This window comes from Psittacula echo (genome assembly GCF_963264785.1).
Source record: "Psittacula echo genome assembly, chromosome: 1".
NCBI lineage: Eukaryota > Metazoa > Chordata > Aves > Psittaciformes > Psittacidae > Psittacula > Psittacula echo.
In genome coordinates this window covers 138,134,703-138,156,192 of record NC_137735.1, presented here as the reverse complement: position 1 = coordinate 138,156,192, position 21,490 = coordinate 138,134,703, and the positions used below count along the sequence as shown (strand labels likewise).

Below are 21,490 nucleotides of genomic sequence, written 5' to 3'. Positions count from 1 at the left end.
TTGTATTACTCATAACAGTTTAAATAATTTAAAATTAATATTTTCCACAGCTTTTCTGAAGCTTGTCTTTCAAAGTTAAATGACAAATACTTATAAAGCCTTTATCTTTCAGTTAGGATTGTCTGTCATTAGCTATCTAGTGAGTTCATACACTGTCTTTAACTTTAGGTTTTAGAGACAGGCCCAGTTTATGTCAGAGGAAACCCAGAAATTCAATATGTAATCTAACTCCCAGCAGACTTAAGATCGGCAGCTGTTGTTCACACCATCTCGCATTCTTATATGCCCCATTTTATTACTGATATAAAATTTTTATAACACTGCTTTTTCCAATATAAAGATCGATGGTTTTTTTCCCTCCAAAATTCCAACATATACACATTACAACTGTTTTATAACGCAGTAAAGAAATCTGTATCAGTTAATAAGGATGAATGATCACTGAAGATGCAGCACAAAATAAGCAAGGAAGTTTTTGTTTGGTTTTTTTTTCTGAGAAACAATTTGAAAACAACCAAAAAAATAATGTGCTGAGGCTGTTTATGCCAAACTTCTCTCTCAAAAATGGAAATAAAATATATAGTAGTTTCAGGCTTATGCTTTTCTTCACTCTAGTCCCATTGCTATTTCCTAAACAAAAATAGGTTAACAATGTAAAATTGACTGCATCTTCTTACGTACCTGCTCATAGTCATGTATTAGGGCACACAATATACCAGGAAAAAAATGCATGATATAATACTTATTGACGTGTAACTATCCACTATTCGCACATAGGTATCAATTAGAGATGTCCTTCCTGTCCTCTAATGTACCTTCTTATCAGCACTCCCCATATATACCCAAATATATGTCAGAGTATAAATCTATAAAAATACTGATACTTCTTCAGATCTATGCCAGAGATCAGTCATGGCCTTTAAAGCTCTATACCAGAATACTCCAGGACGTCCATGTAGGAAAGGAAATTTGCATCCAATTATAAATGGGAGACGTTTCCTCTACTTTATAATGAAATATTTATATTTGTGCTGAGGTTATGAGCTAGTGTCTTAGAAACAAGTTTCTCTGTGAAGATCCAGTTGAAAATTCCCAGCATGGTTGTTTATCAGACTGACAACTCGTCAAGACTGAAATACCTGAGATTATCTGATCTTTATGAAATGAGGCAGCATTACAACAGGAAGGTTTTACAAGGTGCCTAGCTCTCTCCCTGCTTACCAGCTGGGCTCCTAGGCAACCCAACAAGCAGACAAGCGTCTAGACTTCAGACACTTCAGCCCATGTAGCAGAATAACAACAACGAGGAATGTGAGGCTGCAGAGTCACAGATCACAGAATTGTTAATGTTGGAAGGGACCTCTGGAGATCATCTACTTCAACCCCCCTGCCAAGGCAGTGCCACCTAGAGCAGGTTATACACAAATGTGTCCAGGTGTGGTTTGAATCCAGAGATATCCAGCTTCTTTGCAGCTCAGTGTCATGAAGTGTACAGAATAGAAGTCTCAGTAGCCTGGCCTCTCAGATTATTTGGAATTGCCAGGGAATGGGATTTCTGGGTTCCTACTTCACTGTTAGAGCACAGTTACTGACAAGCAGATGGACCATTAGAACACTAGATATCCCCAAACCTGCAATTCCTCACTCCCAATTCTGCTAACACAGTCAAGGCTTCCATGCTCTTACGTCCTCTTCACCTGACTAAATGGGAACATATGTGTTGGGAAAGCCTGACAGCACTAACTTTAGAGGTCTGTTGCTAGCAGTTTCTTGCCAGTCTGAGTACCAGCAGCTTTCACAACACTCTGCTCTGGAGCAAGCTGCCCGATGAACTGTTCCTGAGGTTACAGGTGCACCACAAAGCTCACAATACCTTCTTCTTTCACAGGGAACTTAAACTACAGAGATGAATTAATTGGCCAGCTGTGCACATTATCTTGAAACCAAAATTACTGTTTTCTTTCTTCTTCCTAACAGTGTAGTTTACTGCCTCTACCGTAGTCTCTAAAAAGATTGAATAAAAATACTGATGTGCTAAAGTGACTCTTCAGATGCCAAAGAAAGGTTGACAATTGCTTCTCCCCCTGCTTTTTCTCTGCTGCTTAGAATACTTGGTAGTTACATTTGGTTTGTCATTATATTTTGTGCTTTACATTTGTAAAATGACCTTGTAAGCAATGACTTTCTTAAATTCTCTTAATTTGAGCTGCAAGTTGTATCTTACCACTCTTTGTCGAGTGTTTTCACAGTAAAAGACCTTTGCCCAGTGCCCTTGTGTCGTGGTTTAAGCCCAACCGGTAACTCAGAACCATGCAGCTGCTCGCTCACTCTCCCATTTCTTCCTCCCCCCGGCTCCTGGAGGGATGGGGAGGAGAATCGAAAGAATGTAACTCCCACGGGTTGAGATAAGAACAGTTTAATAACTAAGGTATAACACAAATCACTACTGCTGCCACCAATAATAATAATGATAAAGGAAATAACAAGGGAAGAGAATACAACCACTCACCATCTGCCGACTGATACCCAGCCCAACCCGAGCAGTGATCTAACCCTTCCAGGTAACTGCCACCAGTTTACATAGTGGGCATGACGTGCTGTGGTATGGAATACCTCTTTGGCTAGTTTGGGTCAGGTGTACTGCCTCTGCTTCCTCCCAGCTTCCCCTCCTCCCTGGCAGAGCACGAGACTCAGAAAGTCCTTGGTCAGAGTAAACATTACTGAGCAGCAACTGAAAACACCGGTGTTATCAGCACTGTTCCCAGGCTGAAAGTCAAAACCACAGCACTGCACCAGCTACTGAGAAGGAGAAAAATGACTGCTACTGCTGAACCCAGGACACCTTGCTCTGCAAGTGACATTTCTCTTTTTGTCAGACTATTTTGTCTTTTTTTAACCTGAACCTCAATTTTGAAACTGCTCATTAGAACACATTTCCTCAATTTCCACTTTTGCCACATTTTAAAGAGCTTTCAACTTTGCCTTCCATAATCCTGTTATCCAATTATATAACTATACCAATATGTTCCTGTCACCCAGTTACAGAAATACAAACTGAGCTTGAGTATATTATGGACTCTGCAGTTCTTTTCCAGAATGTAATACCTGATTTCATAATATTCTACTACATGGGCAGCATGAACACTCAGAGTATAAAATCATCCACAAATACAGACATTTCTTGGGGACAGACTCTTTCCACCTGTTTCACTTTCATTATCTTCACTGAGCACATGCTGCACAATGTATGTGAAGTAGTAGTTATATGTGAAAATCTGAATTTATATAGCCTCCAGCACAACAGCTTCCTGATTTCTGCCTGGAACTGATTAACACAGATAATAAATAACAGAAACAACTGTCTTACATGTGGCTTTATTTCGAACATAATGGCAGCCTCTGTAAAATGCTTGTTTTTAAAAGTACTCTTCCAAAGAAACCCTACACATAGATAGACTCTGAGCTTCTAGGCAGATGAGGTACAAACCTTGTTTGAACTGGACTAAAATCACCCTTGTGTGACTAAACCTGCAGCTCATATAAAGTATAACACCATCACTTTGGAAGATTTTACAAAATAATTCCATAAGCATTGCTCCAACTTTTGTTAAACAGCAAAGTCTTAGAAATATTAGCAGAGATGTGTGTAAGTGTTAATAGGTTACTATACAAACGACACCTTGTTCCTTCAGTAATGCAGAGCTTGATTCAAAGAGAAAGTGGAAATGTTAACAGTGCCACAGCATATGCATTACACTCACAGACATTATAGTTCATGAAAGTCACTTTTTAGATCTTCGTGTTTTAAATTGATGGAAAGAGTTTTTCCTCATTCACATTAAAGATGCTTACTACATAGATCTGACGTATTCCTTCCTATCCCTTCAAATTTTAAATTGAATCACAAGCTTTGATTCATAGGAGAAACATGCCAGCAAATGGAAAATTATTACCAAGCAATATAACCTTATATTATCTACTTAATAATTTCAAGACTATGTCAAGGTCATTTTACAGTTCTAGAACATAAACTGTCCATAAGAATTTTAATTACATTTTGTAAGAGCCGGCAAAAGTATCCTCAAACACGCTTTATCTTTATATACCCAAAATTTTCTGACCTTAATAGCAGAAACACATTACTACATTTATTATTGGAATTCTAGGTTATCAGAATGACCAGTGATTCAGTTACTTTGACATTAGAAACAAAAAATAAGAGTGATAATTTAAAAAAACACTGGTTCTATGATACAGTAACAGCACGAAGAATACTCATGTCCAGTTTGCAGATAAACCAGACTGTCGATGAGTTAACTCAAGTAAAATAACTAATATACTTATCATATGGATCCTAAGGCTATTAAATACAATAAAATCATCTTCAGTTACTACATTAACTGAGGTTTTCAGGACTGAGCATAACCTTATACTTTTGCTAAATTTACAAAGAATCCTTGCCAATTAGCTATCATGTAAAACTGCTATGTAAGAGTACTAAATATTGATGTCTTTATCTCAGTAATGTGTATTTGTACAATGAGTTTAGGAACATTAACCATGTGAGGGTGACTAATTCAAAGATGAACAACAGAGCCCTTGTGTGTCCAGCACAGCTGGCACCGCCTGTATTATTTTAATGAAACTCTGCAGACAGTTTGAGAAGGAATCTGAGAAAATTCTTGTGGACAGGTACCATTTCCCTAGGATATAAGGGTCAACATAAGATTAACACAAAAGTTACAATTTTCATACAGTAACTGAGGTGAAAAATATTGCTTAAGCAGAAGAAGTTCACCATATGTTTTCTACAGCTGACCAGGTCTTGAGAAGTGCAGTGAGACAGACATATGAATGAAAGGAGACAAAAAGACGAAGAATACATAGCAACGGGACAATGATAATTTTCCAGAAATGGGTGAATGTCCCTGAGAAAGGTCAAGTGGGACAGTTACACCCTTGATTCTTTGCAGATTGGGAAAAGGTAGTAGGGTAGCTAGTGAACATGCCCTGATCAGGACCTCCTTCCAGAACAGGCAAGTCCCCGGTAAAAGCAGGAACATGTTCATAGAGTTCTGAGTGGTCAGAATTATAGGTATGGCTACATCACCTTTTCGTTTCTAAGATGACAAATTTGGGGATGGTGTTTTTGATTCTTGAATTTACCTCCGAGTTTCTCTGTGGCCTTGATGAGTAACAGATTACAACTGCTGAAAAGATTAAGATCAAAGTGGTTGTCACACTGCAAATATCCGAACAATCTTACATGAGCTGAGTATGAAAATGAAGTTTGATGTAAGGATGGCACACAGATGAGTGTTCACCTCGCCTCTCCTCAGCAAGACACCCACCCACTTCCACCTATGAGGAGGTAAAGAGAATTTCAGTGTTCAGGTGTCCTGCTGGATTTGCATTATTTCCATGATGTCCTTGTGACACATAACTTTTTTTTCCCCTGATTTATGGATTATCTTTTGTCTGTTGATCAGCTATGATATTGTACATCTTACTCCAACTGAAAATATTTTACTTGACATTTGCAACATATCTTACTGGTTTGCTTTCTGCAAACACATATGGGTTACTTGTAACTCTGTTTGCTCAGCACAGCTCTTTCAGGATGCAGTATTCAAGCCCTAGGTGCTTTTTTGAATTAGGACTGCAACTGTGTTCTTTATTTGCTAGTCTGTTCTACCTTCATCGTTATTCTAGAAACAGGAATTAATCTGTGCAGAGGAACATGGATCTGAGGGAACAACAAACAAACAAGACTGTAGTAGCTCTAAAGCTTCCATAATGGACAGCCACACTTACTGTAACTCAAGAGATTTGCAAACATAAAAACCATTTCTGTGATACTGCACAGCATCAATGAAACTTCCGTCAGCAAAATAAGTTTTATTGATGTTTTTATAACTTATAGGTACACTTTGGCAAAGACAAATATAAGTTATATTTAGGAAACTTCCCCATACTGTGAGATGGCCAAGCTGCAAACAGACTCTTAAGTATACCTCACATCAGAGAAGCACTGCATCATCATTTGATAAAAGAGACTATGAGCTGCATTTGTGTAGACACACATATTTAAGAGGTTACAGTGGCTACAGGGATATGGCATGATGTGTGGATCTTCTGAAGTCCTGCTGTCTTTTGCTTTTCCAAAACTTTATGAGACCTCTTTAAGTCTTGCAAGACACAATGCTAAGCAGTATGAGATACCAACAGTTATACTGAAGCAACCTAAAACATGGATTAAACAGTAAGAGACCACTGCTCTTACGTTACTTTATTTTACTTTGATCGGATATCTTATTTGTAACTAACCCTACAGTAACATTTGTTACTCAACATAGCACTATCTGTGCATCTCCTTTAATACCATTATTCTGTAGAGTAACATAAAAAATATGCAAGACTGGCATCATGCAGAGTAGTCTCTTATTTCCAAATCCTCAGGTTTGAGAACCTCTGACTCAACTCCATAACTGTCATGGGGAACACCTCCAAGGCCAAAAGGGAGATAGAGGTGAGCCCCACAAGGTTTTCCTTTGGTTTGCACTCCCTCTCCTTCCTCGAGACCATGAGTGTTATGCTGAAGTTATAACCCAACTGGAATGGTGAAAACACCATCTACTTTTCCATGACAAAAGCTTTTTTTCATTTCATTCCACTTACTGACCATGTGCACAGAAAGCTGGCATACTCCTATCCTGAACAGCTACTTTTCCAGTCAAGTATAAGATATGATTATATGTCAACTGCTCCAGAAACAATTAAGATAAAAGAACTAATTAACATATATCCTCTATGTGTAGCTACAAGAGCTTGGCAGAAAGGCACGCTGAAACTGAGCTCCTCTGGAGACATCACTGGAGACAAAATGTTTAACATGTTTTTTTCCCTTGATCCTTGCCAAAGGCAGACAGCATTTCTTGCACTTACTTCTGCCTTGGCTGAAGACACCTGGAATTTTAAGTCTCCCTGCTCTGGAGTCGGTGGCTGGTATCACCTCTCATAATGAACACTAATATCCATGCTGAAGGAATATTCTTCCTGTGACTCTAGCAGGATCAGTGCTTGGTGATGTTTTGAAGCATGAAAATTGATATCCCAAATATAGTTTTAGATACACAAGTGTGAAAATACTGACTAACCATATCAATCCCTACGGTTTTTAATCCTTTCAAATAGTGGGTGCTGTAGCCTCATTCTGTGACTTGTGGACAACTGCATCCATTTATTAGTTTCAACTCTCCTGGCTTTTGTGTCTCCTAACTAAGGTACAGCATAAGATTAAAACAGAAGCATCTAAAGACTTCTCATACGTTGCTCATCATTTCACATCCCCCCTCCACATTCACTTTTATCTTTAAATAAGAGAGCTCTATTTCAAAATATTCCCAAATGAAAACATTTCAATTGTTTTGCTGCTCTTTTCTAGACCATTTGAAATTTTACCATATCTGGTTTTGCTCACTTCATGTCTGAAATAGAAATAATGACATTAAAAGTATTCCAGTAACTCATGAAACAACATATATCTTTGCTAGAACTACCTGCTTTAATCATTCATGCTTTTGCCCAGAACAGCACACTAAACAAGCTGCAGCAAGCCTAAATTTTCTTCCTTGACCAGCTGTGGTTAACTGGAAAATGAAAACTGAGTCAAATAATTTTTTGTTACTTTTTAAGCTGGACTACCCATATTTCTTCTACGCAGATTTTATACGGTTTCAGGTTCTGCAGTAATCTAGATTTATTAGATAACAAATAATGAGTTCTGGTGCATCTGCTCTCTCCAGACATCCTTTCCAAACAGTTAACTGAAGTCCTAGGCAAATCGTTCTGACATCCTGCTATTAATGTTAACATATTCTGAGAGGAGAGCATTTGGAAGCTCTTTCCCCCTTTGCAGCTTTTAACCAGGTTACTTGTCATTTGAAAAAGCTGTATAGGCACATCTCAAAACCTGTAAAATACAGTTGACACTGCAGTAGAAAACAAGTAAAATATAGGGGTTTGCATGTAGGAAACTCATATTTGGTAATATCTAATGTTGGAGTTATTAGCATCTATTTACACTCTTTTGAAGGTCTTCTGCCCCCTTTCCAGCCATCTATAAACCTTCAGACCCTCAGAATCTTTCACCTAAAACATTATGCTGGCATATGAAAAGCCATGAGCCATTTTTTTGGCCAGTATCGCTCAGAAACTGTAAGCATACCTCTCATTTCTTGATGTGTATCTGTATTGCAAACCCATGTAAAACAGATTTTGAACATAAGCGAGAATTTCTTCAGACATTTAACAAACCTTCTCTCAATATGCAATTTTCTAGTCTGCCAGCTAAATGAACACAAGAGCACTCACATGTGAATAAAACCCCACAAAGTACAGGGAATACACATTCCGAATACTCCAGAAGTAATGTTATTTAAATCTATGATTGCGTATGAAAGTGCATCTTCTACCTACTATAGCAAAAAGGTCAAAAAAATCACATTTATTTTGTTACTTGGTCTGTAGTTATCTGAAGATTATTTTTTTCCACTCAGGAGAACAAAAGGCAAAGAACATATCTTCTTGAAGAGTTTACAGCTGCTACACGACAAATGCTACAAGTAGATGAATAACAGCAAGCATTTTTATAAATTAGTTATCAAATATTCCTGACTTTGTGTTCACTATAGCTTGCAGTAGGTGTGATATAACAGAGGGGATCTCAAGTATGGAGTTTGCTGCTTAACCACCTTATTTAGACCAAGAAACTCCAAAGAATTATTCAGAGCATTTAAGCAAAAAGTCTAATTTTCTGCATGGAGGGAAGGTAGGATCTTAACTTTAGGTATCTAGCTTAGTTCCTTGTACCAGACTGAGTCTATTACACTAGCTTGTAAAACTGAACTAATTGGACACAATCTTGAAGAAGACTGCATGAATGATCATGAAATCTCACCTGTATTTTGTGCAGGTAGAGTTTTGATGTGAAGGATCTGATGGATTAAGTGTGATCCTTGGCGAGACCTGAGCTGATAGCAAAAATCCCGAAGCTAGGATAAGGATTGCTACAGCAGTACCTAAAAATACAGATAAAGAACAATGTGATACTTTTCTCCAGAGCACACAAAATAATTCTCTGTTGAACTGAACTATGCTTGGGAAAACAAGGCACTCCATTACCATTACAGCATTCACTAAGGAGTTATGATGAGAACCTAAGAAAAATACCCTTTGCTACATCCCCATCTTGAATTGGGTTACACGTCAAAGTCAAGTGCATCGGGTTTAATATCCAGATATTAAATAAATACACTGGGACCTTTTTTCCTTTAAATGTGGAACTTAAGACTGCACAGATGAAGGGATTTGTTCTTTTTGAAGTTGAAAACAATCCTGCAAAGGTAAAATTTATGGTGTCTTTGAAATTACCACACTTCTCCCCCTTCCCACACCCAGACTTGCAGTCTTTCCTATAAAATAGAAAATAGCATCAGCCTTTTCAGTGACTCTACTTCCCTTTGTGAAAAGAGAGAAATTTGACTTTTCATAAAAATACCACCAAAAAGCCCAACGGCAATTTCTAATCTTGTTTCAAAGGATACACATAACATCTGCTAGGAAAAAGCCCCCTTCTGTGTATTTGCTCCTGTTCCCCCCCCCAAATTCCTTGTGCACAAACTGGGCAAAATGACAAGAGGGAAGATGGCAAAAAAGGTTCATACTTTGTGCAGTAGGCCATCGCTAGAACATAACTTATGGGTTTCCTACCTTAGTTGTCACACTGCATTATTTTAATGAAAATTTATATACTTCACTACTTCAACTATCTCAAACTAACTTACAAAACCTTTACAGCTTTCCACTTGCTGAGGCATTGAGTGCTGTATCATATAAAATACCCTGTATACCTGTTTGTATACTCACTATTTATGTGGCATGTCACATGTAACATGTATAGACTGATCTAAAATACAGAAATAGTAATAACATTATTTGTGAGTTAGTTACCAATGCTCTAATTAACATTATCCTTACCATACAAAACCCAGTGCAGAAAGCACTGAAGCACATCCTAGGCAGCACACATTCAGAAGTGTGCAGTGATTTAGCTAAATGACTGACAGCAAATTAAGGATACTGCATTTGGTGGGTGAAGGGCAGAGGGGATGCTTTGATTGACAGTTTCAGGGGTGGTTTATGATGGAGTTTTTAATGAGAAAAGCAAGAGTTTTGTAGGTGGCAAACCCAACAGGTACATGAAAAACTTTTTCTGAGATATAAATAATATCTTAAGTACCAAGAACTCTGTAATAAAATTATTCATGAATGTGTCTGTGCAGCAGTCATGGCTAACAGGCATACATACAAACTACAGGTGACTGGACCACACATTTGCCTCAACCGAGGCCACTGAAACTTTAAACTCAATCACAAACTATACGCAGAGAATGCACCTACAGATCATAAAATGGGATTTCAGTTTATTCTAGACTCAGCTTTGTACTGCTATGGCTAGTAGGTACACTAATAATCCCAGTTTTCTGGGCAGGCTGGATATTGCACTGGATTTACTGTACTTTCAAAATGCCATAAATCAGACAGCAAATGTCCTTAGAAAGGGCCTATAATCTTATTTATATTCATTCCATATATGCTTTGTCTGTCTTTTAAGTTAACCAAATACACTAACACTTCCAGCACCTCTGCAAATGCCTTACTTCTTTGGAAAAATCAGAATATTTAAACTTGGCAAATGAAGTTTATTATATCTTTCCATTCTGTGGCAAGTTTGTCTATGATGAACAAAACAATGCAATTACAGAACATCCTTAGCTGAGATGAAAAAACAAACAAACAAACAAGAAATAAGGAAATATCCTGAAGATATTTTAGATCCTCTCTGTTACAAAAAGAAGCGATACATTTTGTTTAAGTACCATCATGCTTTCAAATTGACAATTTCTGAAGCGGAAAAAGGAAAACACAAATAAAATGGATACTGCACTTGTCAAAATCCTTACATGTTTCCCAAATAACAGCTTAGAAGAAAGAAATTAACTGAAGAGCAGAAGAAAGATAATGAAACACTGCCACGATATAAAATGGATGGCAAACTAAGAGGAAACAGTAACTGTAGTAAAGAGAACTAAAAAGATGTGAGGCTTTTTGGTTTGTGTTTGTTGGATTTTTCATGCTCCTGCACTGACCTGAAAGCCTCAGTTTCTCAAAAGTTGCTAATGATAAGGGTACATTAAATTAAATTTAAAATAGCTCTTCCCAAATGTTATCAGAAAGCAGAAGATGCAGGAGTTCACAAATTAAATCACAGTATGTTGGCTTTTAATAAAAATCTTAATGTTACTATCTCTCTACTGATTATTCTTGTAGGTTATCATCTAATAAACATCACATCTATTAATGTTTACAAAAAAACCCAGCCCAAGTTGTTGCAGCAGCAGGCAAAGGTAGTAATTTTGACTTATTTTTATGTAACAGGAGACTGGAGCATACATGGCTTCCCCAAAGACCAAAGAAGCAGCCAGTAATAACTCTGCATGAAAGTCAATGTCCTTAGAAACATAAACCAAAGTAGAACAGTCAAATATAAGCTTACCCCATGAGAAAACTCATCATGCAAAACAAATCCATCAGCAGATTTAGTAAACATTTTATTAAACAGCCCTCTTGCTAAGGAAAACACATCATATCCACTACTACATAGATCAAAGTATCAAACACTGCATTAGAAACTTCTAAATAGAGACAGATGAAATATGATTTCATTACTGTCATTGTTTGTATATTCCTTCAGGAGGGACCTGTGATAAGGACCACAGCAAGCAATGCAGCACGGCTCAAGCGATGCTGCTGACAGCCAGAGACTGACCACAGAAGACAGATGATTTTTACCAATCACTTTGTGTCCAAACATCACAAACAAATAACCCTTAATTGTATTATATCCCTTTGTTAATTCTGTGCTCTATTTCTATATTCTCTTTTATTCTATGACTAATATGCTTTGTAAGAGACATACCTACTTTTCAAATGTATGACCTCTGAGTAAGTTAACTAGAGCCAAGAAGCTGAGAGTTCTGTCATTGTGTAAATCCACATAGGAATCACACCTATACAGCTGGGTCCAGAAGAGCAATAAACTCCAGAGGGGCTGGCCAGAGTTCTGCGGTTATTTGGGCCATATATACACACACACACATATACATATATATACATACATGCATACATACATATATATACATACATATATAAATACTCCATCCCAATAGATTATAAAGGAGAGGTAGTACCAGAAGTACCAGTGCACTGCCAGAAGAGATCCATTTCGCAGTAGGACAAGTAAGCAGATAAGTACCACAGGGGAAATAACGCACTGAGCATAAGGAATGGTACAGAACTGGGTCTTTCCTCCCTGAAAAATTTGGCACTGCCTGGGGGCACAGAAGAGCTTACAGGAGAGATGATGTATTTAACTGATCTGGAGGTAGACTGTGATAAAAGTAGCGATTTGAGATTTTGTCTCTATTTTTCAAAACATAATAAATGTGCTTTTCCAATCTCCTCTGTCACGGGCACGTTTCTGAACTTGGATCATGAAAAAGACTTTATGTTTCTTGACTCCAAACCAAGATGGTAACAAACAAATACACATTTATTATAATTTGGAGCACCAAGCTGCATGTTTTGATTTACAGATTTACAGGTTTGGGTAACACTGCATCCAAACCAGACACTGCACTGTGCCGTCTCTGTTCTGCCTATATAAATGCATTCAAATACCATGAGTGTTGATTAACTCCCATCCCTTGGGAACTGCAGATGGCCAGCGACTTGGCAGGTGGTCCCCCCCTCTGCTGTGTTGCATTAACTGGAAGTTTGGATCCCTGACAGCAACAACAGAACAAAATATGGAGACATTAAACCTTTTCAGCTAAACGCTTGTGAACACTATTTCAAAAGGAGCAGGAATTGTTCTTAGAAACGTCTGAACCTTTCAGTCAGAGGCAGGTATCAGCCACAGATCACTTCTGGCAGAATAAGAACGTGATGCAGTAGCAAACAAGGACTTACTGGTAAATGGCAGAATGCAGCTGAGCGTGGGCAAGGCTGCTTGCTCTGCCTTTTCCTGCTTCCAAGAGATTGCTGCCTGATGAGTTTTCAGTGTTTGAATATTTGGACAAAATCTACAATTCTAGAATTCTCTCTTTTAGTGTGAGATGAGTTAAAACCACATTAGTGTAAGTACGGTATTTGCTGTATTGTATTTGAGACAGCTCTTCAAATAACTGCATTATTTTTTTAAAGGGCCCCAATGGCTATGTGCAATGTGCTTTCTCCAGTAATTCTTGATAAGATGTTCTGAATTCCAATTAATGAGCCAGAAATTACATATCACATATACACACATGAGATTTAAAAACTAACCACCTGTGAGGTTACAAGTATTTGAGTCTCATACTATAACAAAAAAGCATTAACAAGCTAAAGAAAAACTTTGTCACCTATAGCTTGAAGGAGAAAACTGCACCTGAAAAAACAACATGCTAATCCTCTTTTTCAAGTTAGCCTTTAGCTGTGGTACTATACTAGAGGTCTTGAAAAAGCCAAATGATTTCAGGGAGAAGATGGGGTCAACATTGTTAGTTTAAAGAGGACTACTTTGAAAAAAACTTTCAAATTTAATAAATTTATTTATTAAATATTAAAGTATTTATTTGGTATTACTTTATTTTAATTTTATTAATGATAAAATGCCATACACTAATTAAGCACTCACCTGCTAAGCTACCAAGTGTAAGTTTCCGGCGACCCATTCTTTCAACGAGCCAGACTCCCACTAGGGTAAAAATGAAGTTTATAAATGCTGTCAGTGCAGCCAGCCAGATTGCAAGCCTATCGTCTTCAACTCCTGACATCTGCAAAATGGTAGCACTGTAGTACCTGCAGAGGGAGAGACAAACACCAACACCGTTAATTTCAATTTGGCTCATGTTATAGTTCCTGATTTTAAATCAAAAAAGATCGTAACAAATACAAAGTGTGACTTCCTGCATAACGCAGCCACAGGCTGACACCCAATTACCCTGGGAAATCAGGCATACCCTAGGCATAACTTGTGCTTGAATAGAACTTTGACTGGAGGACATCAGGAGACAAATTGCAATTCTTTTGGCTGGTTAGATTTTCAGTGGTCAATCATATCCTGCTAGAAATCGGGTTTGTGTTTTTATCTTACATTAATCCAGCTTTCAAATCCAGCTGTTGCTTTGTCCTCTTTCTTCTGCCAAAACGTGGGATTTTAGCACTCTTGTGCACTGTCTAGGGAGAGACAGCTTGAAAATCAAATATGTTTTCACCCTTGTTAAAGGTCAGCCAGAGCTAATCTGTGGCATCCAACATACTGCAAGTGACACCCGCAACCTCCTGGTTTTAGGTTTTGCAAGTTTACTTCACTGCCACTGATGCAACTGAAACCCTCTGCCTTGTACTACTTTTGTCTTAACCAGAACCAGATTGCTTTGAAATGCCTTAGCACCATGCTGCAGGGATATGAATCTGTTCCCAACAGAAGCATTTGTCAGAATTTTCTACCTCTCTGAAAGGAATCAATCATTTCACGCAAACTAAGTCATAAATAAATCAACTGAGCAAAATGAAAAGGGAAGAAAAAGGAAGCCTTCTGCCATTTTTCAGAGAGCTCAAATGAACACAGATATTGTGCCTGTGTTCTCAGGGAGAGCTAAATAAACCTCTAAGAAAACACTTGAGTAGTTTTGTTCATGCTGTAGAAGCCCTTTTCATCTTGTTCTATTAATTTGTGCTGACTGAAATACTGATATTCAAGCCCTCAAATACCCAGCAGCCTACAGGCTATCACATTAAAAATGTCAAAGCTCACTTTTTCCCTTCTTTTTTTTTTTCCTGTTCAAAAGGCAGCTTGCTTTAAATGTCCCTTTGTTGTCTTAATGCCCAGATGTGTTATCCTCAGAAATCTTAGTGGCCCACATTTTTCTATTCTAAGCATAAACCACTTTTTATTTCAAACCAATAATCCATGATGGACAATATGCTCAAGTGACTACTTGCAAAAGTGCTTGAGTCATTTTAGATGATGCCAGACGTAAATGATTTTGCCTATGGCTGGATATTACCACCTTGCCCACTGGCTAAGACAAGGTATTTGGATCCTCCAAGCTCCCTTCCTCTGCTCCTCTTCCCCATTAGTACAGCCATTTGAGGCCATGCCTACACAACTTGTGTGGTAGGAGAGGACTTCCAGAGGGAAATTGTTGGTACTGAGAACTGAGTATCTACATACACACAGGTTTTGAGCCTAGCTCTATGGTCTGCCTGCCCAGTAGTATCACACAGTATCACAGTATGTTAGAGATTGGAAGGGACCTCAAAAGATCATCTAGTCCAATCCCCTGCCGGAGCAGGAATACCTAGATAAGGTTACACAGGAATGTGTCCAGGCGGGTTTTGAATGTCTCCAGAGAAGGAGACTCCACAACCCCCCTGGGCAGCCTGTTCCAGTGTTCCGTCACCCTCACTGAGAAGAAGTTTCTTCTCAAGTTTAAGTGGAACCTCTTGTGTTCCAGTTTGTACCCATTACCCCTTGTCCTATCATTGTTTGCCACTGAGAAGAGCCTGGCTCCATCCTCGTGACACTCCCCCTTTTATATATTTATATACACTAATAAGGTCACCCCTCAGTCTCCTCTTCTACAAACTATAGAGACCCAGCTCCCTCAGCCTTTCCTCATAAGGGAGATGCTCCACTCCCTTAATCAACTTAGTTGCCCTGCAATGCCATCTTAGTAACTGCAATGCCTTGTCCAGGCTCAGTCCATCTGAAAGAGCTGCATGATGAGATCCCAGCAAGGGTGCAAATCTTGGAGAGAAAAGATTCATAAAGGACAGACATCATCTGAATTAAAACACTAATGTTAATGCATCCTCACTTCTTAAGGCTCTCGAAATTAAATTGCTAACTGCTTGTCAAAATTGTACCACATTGTTCAGAATCGTCCAGTCCCTGATCTCTCAATACCCCTTTCTTCTTCTTCTTAAGAGTAGGAAAATAAAAACCAGTTTCAAGTGTTGGCCTGCTGACACCTACTACGAAACTCCTATTTACTTCCACCAGACAAGGTTTCAGGAAGCCACGTTTAACTGCACACTTCTAAAACTTTTCAAAATCCCATTCTACTGGGAAGTCAAGAAATCATTAGTTGTCAGCAGCAATGCGTAGTATATGGATTCTGTATGGTTAAAAACCAGCAAAGAATAAAGAATAAAAGCACATAGATGCTTACAGCCTCATACATACAAACAGGCACCTTCTGCCCCAAACATTCCTTATGGTTGCTTATTGCACTCACTGGTTATATATTCTCAACTAGAAGCTTACCCATAAATAAACAACATATTTCATTTCTATGGAAAACAAACCAGGGAAATCTAGATTCTGCAAATCCAAATGCCAAGCTACCAAAGCCTGGGTGCTGGGCAATGATGCTGATGTTTTTTATGGCACGGCAACCCAATTTCCAGAAATTAAAAGAACACTTGCATAGATTATGATAACTATTAAATATACTTGCTTATGTTTACTTATTTTACTATACCCATTTTTTATACCAACCTGTGTAGCCCTAACTGCCTAGTAATGTAACAAGATGACAGGTCTTTTTAATTTCTGCCTGGCAAGGAAAAAACTATGTGGAGGGAAAAGGTCAGGTTGTGATATTATACAATCACAGTGAATACTGCAGCTCCTGAAGGGAATGCAATTTCAGTGACAAAGTTGTGCAGCCCTGGCTTATTTTCTAAAATGTAAGGAAAATGACAACAGGCACATGTATAATCTTGGAATTTTTAAGCAAATCCAATAACTTAGAAAGCAAATATATACAGACAATTACAAAGCCACACAAAGTAAATGAGTTGGATACATACAAAAAGATCTTAATATTGCTCATTTCTGAGGATTTACAACGTTGTTCTGTTGAGACTTGATCTACATTGAAACATAAAAAAGAAAACCTGAAACATTTCCACATTCAAGAATCCTCAGACTAATCCTTTGACCATATAACTGAAAATGCACAGTACTGGAGGAAATGAAGCAACCCCAAACACTTCCCTCCCTCTTCTACTTTAAAAAGTCAGGTTTTTGAAAGCAACGACATCCAATGTTTAACGAAAAGGGTAATTTCCCCCCCTTCAAGCAGATTTTAAAGACAATTCCAGATGTATCAGGGTTCCCAGGTTGGCTCACTCAGCAGAGAGAAGCAGCCCACCATGCCAGGCTTCGCAGCAATCAATCCCCCAAAAATGCCTGTCAGTCACAGCTTTGAGTGCCTCCATCTTTCATGAGGGACTGCTCCAGCCCATCTGTTACAACAGGTTTACTCCAACAAAATGTCTGTCCAAGAATACCAGCACTTTCGGACATAATCTGTAATTCTCATAAAATTAATGGATAAATCTCAGTAACTCAGAAGTACCATTCAACATCTTGAAAATATTTACATTTTTGCTTTTAAGAAAAGAAAAATAGAGTACTCTGGCACTGTTTTGCAAGGGTTTGTTAACATTTTCTAGCACAATGCTTTGGAAATCACTGTCCAACTACAGAAACTAGAGTTCAAGAAAATTAGTGCCTAGAGATAACAAAACCCTCTATCTTTTTTTCTCAACTGAACTGAAATAACACAAAATGAAATGGCAAGTAATGAAATAGCCAGTAAGAAAATTATTAAAACCTGAAGAAAATCCAAAGTGGTGGCAATTTTAACAGATTTACATGCTCATTTTCTGATACCATGCATGAACAAAGATCCTCACCTTCTCCTCTATCACTTTATTATATGTTACAATAATTGGACTAAGAGGGACAAAAGTATCCATAATAAAACATGCTCCACATTCACAAAATTGCATTTCATTTACACCTTCAACCTGTTTCTCTGCTCTGTTAGGAATTACTTAAGCTTATTCCCATCAGGTTTGGTGATTTCCACCATGACACTGAACCAGATGCGTCCAGGCTGGGCCAGGCGTGTAGAGTTACCCAGCCAAGGTGCCAAGGGTGCTGCAGCTCCCCTGCCCCGAGCAGCAGAGCTGTTGGACCAAGGGAAGCCCAGTCACAGCCTCCTCCTGCCCACAGCCCTGACTCGCCTGACTCCTGCTGCAGAGCATTAGACAAAATGCAGTTATTTTAAGAAGAGAAATATATTACAGCCCATATACACATGGAATATAGAGTCCTGGTGACATCTATCAAGCCAGGGAGCTGCATTACGAGGAGACTATGCCAATGCCAACAGGGATGCTGGACAGACACCATCTTGTAAAAAAACCCAAAATATCTGAGGGACTAATATATAGTAATTCAAATTTCACATTGATTCTAACAGAAGTATTCCACTGAACATACAAGTCTTCTAATTTGGTTCATGTTTCCCTCCCTTTGCAAACTATCCCACATCCCTGTAAACACAGCTGTAACATTCTCCAAGATAGCTTGTCATTCTGACATATGCTTTGAATATATATACCTTCAAATAATAACAAGGAAAACCGGTTAAACCATCCTTCACATTTCACCTTTGGGTGATAAAAGATCATAGTGGTTTTATATTTTGCTAATCTGAACAACAACAGCCCAACAAGTGTCATTGTCATGGTGGAGAATACAGAACCCCAGCAGCAGCTCAGCCTGGGCAGGCTTAGCTTGCTGCTAAAGGGCTGGGTAAGGTCCCATGCTATTACATACAAAGTCCTGAATCACTTCACTTACTTAAAGGCCTGATGTAAATTTGTACATAATAAACTTTTCCTGAGAACTGAAAATTAGCTTGTGTAACAGTAGTGTTGTTATTAACTGGTTTTAATCCTGCACACGTACACTCCTTCCTCTTTAGTTTTTCGTTTGCAGCTTGAACACAACAATCTTATCATGCCTGGCACTTCTGAAGACTCAGAGGTGCTGAAGAAACAAGAACCACAAGCCAGGAAACTCCCACTGGTATTAACACTGCTGGAAAGAGGCCAGGCACATCATGTAATTGCAATTTACTGAAAGATGGACTGTACAAGCTTGAGAACACCTTCTACAGCAAAGCAGGCTTGTAGACAGAGTACACTCTCGTCTGACTGTCCCACCCATTTATACCTATGTTATGAAAGGATTTAATCAAGAAAGCTTAAGTTGACAGGGGCTGCCTGCAGAATTACCATGGCTTCACCAATATGTTAAACTGTGGCAACTCATCCGTGCAGATGTACTCACAGAAACAGAATGAAAGAGAGCAAGAGCATCACATAGGAAATTAGATGCCAAAGTACTGTAAATGAAAACAAGATAGGAAGAAGTTGATATATCTGGAAGGAGCCAAAGGCTGCAGATGCTCCAGGTATGGAGACTTTCTGACAGGCAGGATGCTATCGCCTTGCTAAGCACCACAGGAAGCCTGGTGCTGTGGTGATTTAAACCCAGCCAGTAACTCAGAACCACACAGCCGCTTACTCACCCCCTGCTTTTTCCCCTGCCCAGGGCAGGATGGCGAGAAGAATAGGAAGATTGTAAACCTAACAGGCTGAAATAAAATCAGTTCAATAACTAAAGTACAATATAATACTGCTACTACTAGTAGTAATAACAATAATAACCATGATAAGGGAAATAATGAGAGGACAGAATAAAAAACTGAAAGGGCAAAAAAACCCCACAATAAACCCAAGTGATGCACAACACAATTGCTCACCACCTGCCGACCAATACCCAGCCTGACCTGAGCAGCGATTGGTCCCTTCTGGGTAACTCCCCCAGTTTATATACTGGGCATGATGTGCTGTGGTATGGAATACCCCTTTGGCTAGTTTGGATCAGGTGTCCTGCCTCTGCTTCCTCCTGGCTTCTTGTGCCCTCCTCAATGGCAGAGCATGAGAGACTGAAAAGCCCTTGATTGGAGTAAGCATTACTTAGCAACAACTGAACCATCGGTGTCTTATCAGCATTGGTCTCAGATTGAAGCCAAAAAACAGCACTGCACCAGCTACTAGGAAGAAAAATAACTGTTACAGCTGAAACCAGGACAGCTGGGGAAGGGAAACAGGCACATTGGCAAGGTGCTGTAGAAGCAGCAAAGTAAAAATATCCCTTGGTTAGACTTGTTTGAAATAAGGACTGAAGAGAAACAAAGCAGAATCTGATGATACAATTGAAGTGTTGGATAATGTGGCTCAGTGTCCCAACTTCATGATCTGAACACCACAGTGATAAGGAAGACGTGACAGTTTCCACCACAGAAGCTGCATTCAGAGCAACCACGGACAGCAGTCTAGAGACCTGGGCAGCTATTAAAACTCTGCTGCTTCCCTGTCTACATCTGTAATCATGTCTGCCTTATCTCTTACCTTGCTTTTTAACCCCTGTGTTTGAGCAGATATACTGGACCGGATGATCTCTAGAGGTCACTTCCAACCACAACCAGTCTGTGATTCTGTGAAATATGAATTTGATGTCTCCTTTCTGAACTCCTATAATACAAATTATTAATACTAATTTCAATAGGACCACTGATATTATGAAATATCTGAGCATAGATCTACTTTTCAATGGGAACTGCCTTTGCTACACAAAACTTTGCTCATGCTGAATCTCCATTAGCTATGGATAATGAAAATGGAAAGTCACAGCAAGGATAAGAACCAACCTTATCTTTGGCATTTGGCATATAATAAAGTTGATTACAAAAGCTGTAAAGAATCATTTCACCACTGTGATTCAGCATCAGTCCCAGGACTATTACATTGTCAGTTTACAGCCTTCAGACTCCTTAAAAATTAAAAACCTCAGAACATTAACAGTTAAGTTGAAAGAGGGAGCATTGGACGACCTCAACCAGCTTCTGAAAGCCAATATAGTGGCAGACTGGGCAAACCTGTCCAGCCATACCAGTTCTGTCAGCTCTTGTATGATCTCCTCACAATCTCTGCTCTCCTCTGACCCAACTTGACTGTAAATTTCCTAGTCATCTTTTCATTTAACTTCTGAAAGTTACGCAGACAGCCTCTTGCTTGAAATCACACAACTTGATTGCTTTCGTCTTTAGCATGTGCACTGCCTTTCTTCAATCTGTATTTTGGGAAAGTACCTCAAGCCCTATAACTTATGCCCTACAGACTGGCAGCACCCAAACCACCACAATTAGCTTGTCTCAAGGTTCTGCTCTGCACAAGACTGCTTCAGTGCTAGTCCTTCCTGTAGGACACTGCCATTCTCTAACACAGGATCAGTTATTACTTTTTAAAAATATTAGAAAACCTGGTTCCATCTTCTGCACTTAAAAGTCAGAGTATGAATAACGATATTTACACCAAAAAATATGCACATTTAATATATATGACTTCACGGGCAATTATATGCCCATACACACGCACACAAACTTTGTGGCTA

At 38.8% G+C, this 21,490-nt stretch overlaps 1 protein-coding gene across 1 annotated transcript in view; it reads right to left on the bottom strand.

Annotated features, from left to right (window-relative positions):
- The window catches only part of SLC2A13 (solute carrier family 2 member 13), a gene marked incomplete at both ends in the record, with an annotated part of 166,198 nt that overhangs the window by 31,278 nt on the left and 113,430 nt on the right, over positions 1-21,490 (bottom strand). Inside the window, 2 exons of the mRNA XM_080610693.1 lie at positions 8,960-9,080; positions 13,799-13,962. Of these exons, the coding sequence (XP_080466819.1) occupies positions 8,960-9,080; positions 13,799-13,962 (285 nt within the window). The remainder of the gene's footprint in view (positions 1-8,959; positions 9,081-13,798; positions 13,963-21,490) is intronic.